At 47.5% G+C, this 7549-nt stretch overlaps 1 protein-coding gene across 1 annotated transcript in view; it reads right to left on the minus strand.

Moving 5' to 3' along the window:
- Positions 1–2323: 2323 nt before the first annotated feature.
- The window catches only part of LOC102861943 (beta-1,4-galactosyltransferase 1-like), an 18678-nt gene continuing 13452 nt past the window's right edge, over positions 2324–7549 (minus strand). Inside the window, exon 2 of the mRNA XM_006881886.1 lies at positions 2324–3433. Coding sequence (XP_006881948.1) covers positions 2324–3433 — 1110 coding nt within the window. The remainder of the gene's footprint in view (positions 3434–7549) is intronic.

A 7549-nucleotide genomic window follows, 5' to 3' on the forward strand; every position in this document is an offset into this window, starting at 1 on the left:
GGCCAGCAGTGGGTAAATCAGAGGGTCTGATGAGCTGAGGCAAGCCAGGGCCAGGGGAGGATGCCCAGGGGTAAGCACAACCTCCTGCCATCTCGTCTCACGTGGAGATGCCACCTCTCTGAAGAGGTGGATTGGGAAGGGCATCCCAATAGGTTGGCCTCCCTAGAGTGAGGCTGCTCACTAGAGCACCAGCTGAAAAGTGGAGAGGAAGGCAGAAGCGTCAGGCATGAGTTCTCGAGAACAGTCGGTGATGTTGCAGCCCAATGTCTTTCCAGGTCTAGTTAAAAGGCATGTTCACATTGGAAAGTGAATAGTCTGTTTGACCCTCAGTGCCACAGGCAAGCAGGTAAGAGGCAGAGGAACAAGAAAGGAAAGGCAAGGTAGGGGGTGGAGTGGAAAGGAAGGAGAATGCACAATGCAGGGCGGGCCAGGGAGGTCCTAGCCTCTCCATGCACCAGAAGAGGAAGGCCCCCTCCACTTGCCTGCCAGGGAGGCACTAAGGGGTAAACTTGATGCTTACTATTTACATTTCCACACCCATGCACCCTGAGAGGAAGCCCTGGGGTCAGTCTAAGGAGGATGAGGTACCCTCTGCACGGCCAGTGAGGGGAGGGTTGGAGGGAGAGGTGGGATGCTCTCTCCAGCAGATTGAAGTTCTCTTGGCTCTTAGAGTCCCTGCCCCAGAACTTGCAGTCAGTGATGACAAGAAGATCTTGTACTCATTAAGAGATCAAAGGTGGATCTTCAGGTAACCGTGCCTACCAGCTAAATTGAAGGCCACTAAATTCAGGGCCACTACAGCATACATGCGGCCAAGAGGGACTGATCCTGGCTTGGAAGAATGGAGGGACAGCGCAGGAGAGGAAGATCCCAGATGAGATGAACTGATACAGTAACTGGGCAATGGGGGTTGGTGTGTTGGAATTAGTGAGACTAGTTCAGGACAGGACAGGCTTCAGAGCTGTTGTAATTAGGGTTGCTATGAGTTGAGATGACTCGATGGCACATAACAACAACATCACACATTAGTTCTTTCACTCTAAAAAAATGCTAAATTCCCTCCTCACACTTGTTGTTATGTGCTGTCGAGTCGCTTGTGACTCCTAGCGACCCTATGTACAACAGCCTTAAACTCTGCTCTGTCCTGTGACAATTGCACTATCTCTGACACTCCCATCCCAATTACCCCAGTCACTGAATCAATCCACCTCATAGAGGGCCTTCCCCTCCTGCGCTGTCCCTCCACCCTCCCAAGCATGATGTCCCTCTCCAAGGACCGGTCTCTCCTCACTACATGTCCAAAGTATGTTAGACAGAGCCTCAGAATCCTTGCCTCCAAGGAGCCACCCGGTTTAACCCTTTCCAGGACAAATCTGTTTGTTTTCCTAGCAGTCCATGGTATTCTCAATACTCTTCTCCAGCACCACAGCTCAAAGGCATCAACCCTCCTTCTATCCTCCTTGGTCATTGTCCAACTCTCTGATGCATAACAAGTGATTGCGAAGACCATGGCCTGTATCAGACGCACCTTAGTCTCCAGAGAGACACCATTGCTCTTCAGTACTTTGGAGAGGTCCCTAACAGCAGACTTTCCCATGGCTGCTGTTAGGGACCTCTCCAAAGTACTGAAGAGCAATGGTGTCTCTCTTCGAAGTCATATACATGGTTAATTAAAAGGGAAAAAAAGAAATCTTTACATTCAGTAACCAGACAACCTGGAACCAAGTCTTCTGCTCCAATGGCTAAAGTTGCCTTGGAATTCACACTTTAGCAGGCCAAAATGTCCCAAGCATAAGCTTTAAAAACTATGTTGCAAAGAAAAGACACACACAGTGATTGTAATAGTTATACTCCAGTGGAAGGAGGTGGGGGAGGGGAGGGGAGAAGGAGAAAGGTTGAGATTTTGTGTTTTTTGTTCTTGCTAAGTGACAACCAAAAAGTCCACCCGTTCAATTTTAGCGTCATGTTCCGATCTTTCGTGAAATAATCAAAAACATCTTATCTGTTTCACAATAATTTAGGAGTTTATTTCACTGGGAGTGAGCTGGATGTGTACAGTTCTGATTCTTTGGGGTGAAAACTGTGAGGACAATGAGAAACCCTGCTGACAGTTTCTACAAACACCATGGAAAGCGAAGAAATATCTGCATACAAAGCCAAGGAGGGGGCAAAATATCCCAACTGTCCTGGTCATCTGGAAAGGCATCTGAACCATGCCTGAGGGGGGCCTGTCAGACTGGTAAAAATGAGAGAGACCAGCCCAGCAGATTGGCAGGGGCCCAAGCAGAGGCCCTTGGCCACTTTCAAAACTCTGATTAGGGTATCAATATTTTGGCCTCCCAACGTCCACTTTGATTTTGGTATACAACGGTTGTCTCTCTATGCCCAACACCTTGTAGCGGAGTGTGTTCAAGCCGTCCAAGGGCATTGTCTTCTTTGTAAGTGATATTAGGACAAATCTGTAAGGATTGGGTTCATTGTTTTTGTCTCTTGAGTGGCGGATCATCCGACATTTCCCGATCGCAGCATTTGGGCGAGATATAGACATGCCTTTAAAAATTAATCTTTTAAAAATGTCATCATCTTCACCTCCCCAGCCCCAGTAATTATTAGGAAATCCATTGATGGCGAGATATTGCTCCTTACTCAGAGCAGAAACCCCTCCAAAATACTGAGGATAAGGCAGGCTAAATCCAAATTTATCTATGAATGCAGAAATATGTCGTGGCTGTGAAAAGCACCGGTAGGCATTACGGTCATCCATTGGGATGAGGTCCACATCACTAAATACAAAGCAGGTGTAGGCATAGTCCTTCAAGGCCTCTTGAAAGCCAATATTGAAAAGCTTAGCACGATTGAACAAGGAGCCTCCCTCCTGGTTGATAACATAGACACCATAATGCAACTGCTGGCGCTGCAGTACTGGGTGCAAGTAATGCAGCCAGTACTTGAGGTGTTTATGCCGGTTTCGGAATGGAATAATGATAGCTACCTTGTGAGGAGAGACACAGTTCTTGGGGGCATAGAGGCCGCCCACCTTTACCTCCGGGTTCTGTTCTGCCACACGCTGCAGGTCCACGGTCACGTTAAACTTGATCACCATGGGGCCAACGAGCAGAGGGGACTCCTCTGGGCAGGCAGGGGGCGAGGTAGCCGCAGTCCGCTCGCCCTCCGCGTCCGGGCTGGGATTGGAGCCCAATGGCCCCTGCGGCGGGATCCGGAGTTCCCCAGAGCGCCGCTGGGAGGCGCCGTCCGTGCCCTCCGGCTGTACGATGACCTGGGGCAGGAGATTCATATACAGGCTGCACAAGAAGAAGATGAAGGTGACGCTGAGGTGCAGCGCACAGAGGACCAGAAGCAGGCGGCAGGACCGGAACAAGTAAGAACCCAGCATCTCGGCGCTGCTGCTCAGGAGAGGCTCCCGAAACCTTATCTTCCCGCCGCCTCAACTCTGAACACTATAAAGCCGGAGGGCGACCCGCCCCACGGGCCCCTGGCCAAGCGCGCTGACCACAGCCACAGGGGAGGGAGGAGTCGTGGCAGCTAGTCACTTTTAATAAAAGATTTTCATAAAAGCCCTATTTTTCCTGGCCAAAAAAAAAATATAGATGTAGAGACTTAAAGAGTATCTGTTAGGAAAGAGTTCACTGGAAATAACAGAAAGTACAACTCCAGTGGCTTAAACAAGAGTTTACTTAAAGAGTTGTGGCTCTAGTGGAATTTCTCCTCTTCTACAGAGCTCCGAGGCTGGATTTTGACCCCATTTCTCTCACTCTTTGTTACAGAAATTAGACTCTTAGTCATTCCCACGCAGCCACACTCTCATCCTTAACCACCCTTAACGTCCAGCATCCTGTGATGCTTCTGCCGGGGTTTCTCTGACATGCTTATTTGGGTGGTGCACGGAGTCTTGCCTTACACGGGCTCCAGATGTGGGAACGTGAGAAGCAAGACTGTAAATCCCACAGGAGGAGATTGCTCATCCTTCTCCCGAGGAGCAGCTGCTGGATTCAAACCTCCTGCCAAAAAAAAAATTGGTGGTTTGAACATACCTGCCACTCAAGAGAAAAGTATAGCAGCTGTTTATGTAAAGATTTAATGTCTCAGAAATCCTATGGAGTAGCTCTACCCCTGAGGTCAACACATTGTTTGGGGTTTTTTATTATTTAATGAAACTTTACAGAGACTTTGGATTTCCATTCATTAATTGTTGCACACTTTCCTCCTTGCCCACAACTCCCCCCAGTTCTCTCTTCTCTTTGAAAAGTACAAAAACAAAAAAATTCTTTCACTGTTATACAATCCCCCCTTGCCCCCCAGTCCATTCCACTATGCAGCTTTCATTCTGGACCCTTGTCATGACAATAATGTTGTTGTTGTTATGTGCCATCGAGTCGCTTGCGACTCATAGCGACCCTATGTACAACAGCCCTAAACTCTGCTCTGTCCTGTGCCAATCGCACTGTCTCTGACACTCCCATCCCGATTACCACAGTCACTGAATCAATCCACCTCATAGAGGGCCTTCCCCTCCTGTGCTGTCCCTCCACCCTCCCAAGCACGATGTCCCTCTCCAAGGACCGGTCTCTCCCCACAACATGTCCAAAGTATGTTAGACAGAGCCTCAGAATCCTTGCCTCCAAGGAGCCACCCGGTTTAACCCTTTCCAGGACAAATCTGTTTGTTTTCCTAGCAGTCCATGGTATTCTCAGTACTCTTCTCCAGCACCACAGCTCAAAGGCATCAACTCTCCTTCTATCCTCCTTGGTCATTGTCCAACTCTCTGATGCATAACACGTGATTGCGAAGACCACGGCCTGTATCAGACGCACCTTAGTCTCCAGAGAGACACCATTGCTCTTCAGTACTTTGGAGAGGTCCCTAACAGCAGACTTTCCCATGGCAATGCGCCTTTTAATTTCCTGGCTGCTGGTGCCAAGACTGTTGACTGTGGAGCCTAGCAAACTAAAGCTGTGTACAATCTCAATCTCTTCACCATCCATCCTGATGCTGCCAATTGGTCCAGTGGTGAGAATCTTTGTCTTCTTGACATTGAGCCTCAATCCATATTGGAGGCTGCAGTACTTGACCCTCTGCAGCAGGTGCTTCAGGTCCTCTTCAGTTTCAGCAAGCAGGGTTGTGTCATCTGCATAACGCAGATTGTTGATAAATCGTCCACCAATCTTGACCCCACATTTCTCCTCTTAGAGCCCAGCCTCCCGGATAATCTGTTCTGCATATAGGTTGAAAAGGTATGGAGATAGGATGCATCCCTGGTGTATACCCTTCCCAATTTTGAACCATGCAGTGTTCCCTTGATCTGTTCTGACGACTGACTGCCTCCGGGTCTAACTATAGGTTTTGCATTAGCACTATCAAATGTTCTGGGATTCCTGTTCTTCCCACAGTCAGCCACAGTTTGTTATGATCCACACAGTCAAATGCCTTTGCATAGTCAATGAAACACAGATAGACATTCCTCTGGTATTCTCTGCTTTCAGCTAAGATCCATCTAACATCAGCTACATGTACCCCTTCTAAGCCTGGACTTCTGGTTGTTCTCTGCTGATGTGCTGTTCCAGTCGTTTGACAATAATACCTAATCATATTCCTCCTAAACTGTTCTCTCCCTCATCTATTTCAATGTAATATACATTAGTTATCCCACTTTCTCAGTCTCACCCCAACACCAATGTCAGTCCTGTTTTACAACAGTGGCACTATGCAGTTTTTGTCCTTTGACTGAGATACTTCACTCAGCAGAATGTCCTCCAGGGTCACCCATTTTTTATAATATTTCATGAGTTTCTCATTTTTCAATGCAGCATAGTATTCCATTATGTGAATATTCCAGAGCGTCTCTATCCATTCGTTTGTTGATGGACATTTAGGTTGTTTCCAACTCTTTGCTATTGTGAACAAAACCACGATAAACATGGGTGTGCATATATCTGCTTGGGTGGTGGTTATGGTTTCTTTGGAGTATATTACCAGTAGTGGAATTGCTGGGTCAAATGGTATCTCTATTTCCAACTTTTTGAGAAAGCACCATGCTGTCTTCCATAATGGTTGCACCACAAGTTGTTTTGTTTTTAATGGGGTTGACTAATGGCCTCGATTTAGTGGGAGGACACCAATTACTGTGGGACACTGTTGTTGTGTACTATCTAGTTGGAACTGACCCATAGCTGACCCTCCAGTGGATCAGAATCAGTTAATCACATGGGAGGAGACTCCCCATCCTTCTCCCGCAAAGCAGCTGGTGGATTAGAACTGTGTGCCTTCGGGATTGCAGAGCAGCGATTTTGTCACTATGCCATCAGTGCTCATCAGGGTTTTTTTTTGTTTTTTAATGGCTTTGACTATAGGGCTCAGTTTACTGGGAGGCCACCAGTCACTGTAGGAGGTTAGCATTTGAGGGAGTCTTGTTTGTGTCTGCATGTGTGCATGCTCTGTCCAAGCATGCCCCATCACCCTGTAATGAATGCAGTACAGGGAGCTCTGGAGGCCTAGAGGGTAAGGGGCTGTGCTGTCAACCCAAAGGAAAGAGGCTTGAATCCACCAGCTGCTCCTTGGAAGAAAGATGGACAATCTCCTCCAGTGTGATTTACAGCCTTGGAAATTCCACCAGAGGATCAGCTATCAACTATGAGAGAGAGAGAGAGAGAGAGAGAGAGAGAGAGAGATCTCAGAAGCACACCTATGATTTGAAACTTTTAATAGGTCCAAAGGATTCACACTAACCATTGGGGATTAGCTGGTGAGAGGACTGCGAAGGACAGAAATATCCAGTATGGGTTTTAGGGGCTGGGGAGAACACAGTTCCTCTGGGCTCGCTTGTCCTGTCTCTTACCTTCTTCATTTTACATGCTTAGTCCAGAAGACCTGCCAACTTACCGGTGGAGGGGCCAAGTGGGAGCAAAGTCAAAAGTGAATATGAGGATGGAGGAAATTCCAACTCATCCAACTCCCCCATTGTAATGGCCAAAAAGCTTGTTTACGGCCTCTGTTGGGCTTGTGCTAACCAGGGAGGTTGCATCACCTCCCCTCACGCTCACAGTTATCTGCCCAGCCAGGTACTGAGATAGAGAAAGAATAGAGCTCCTTCTCTATATCCTCTTGGCATTCTAAACCTTGTGTTTTACAAGCCCACTCCATTGGTTGAAAACTTATTGCCATCCAGTAGGAACCAACCCTCAAGTAAATTTTCAGAAGCTAAAAATCACATGAGAGGAGACTCCCAATCCTTCTCTAGGGAGCTGCTGCCAGAGAAGTGGGGTCTTTGTGTCAGCAGCTCAACTCTTTATTTAGGTCCTAGGCCCCCAGAGCTCCCTATCCCATTTATGAGATACTTTGTATTATTGCAAGTTCCTTAGTGAGCACCAGCAAGGCAAACTTGTCCAACCTGTCCCTCAGAACACGCTTAGAAGCTCAGTTCAAGCTTCTGTGACCAAGAGTTAACCTTTGCCAAAAGTTTCTAGCTGAGCTGCTATTCAAACACAGACAATACACACACACACACACACACACACACATTATATATATATAT

Source organism: Elephantulus edwardii, unplaced genomic scaffold, assembly GCF_000299155.1.
Source record: "Elephantulus edwardii isolate Elephantulus edwardi_28Jun2011 unplaced genomic scaffold, EleEdw1.0 scaffold00016, whole genome shotgun sequence".
Lineage (NCBI taxonomy): Eukaryota > Metazoa > Chordata > Mammalia > Macroscelidea > Macroscelididae > Elephantulus > Elephantulus edwardii.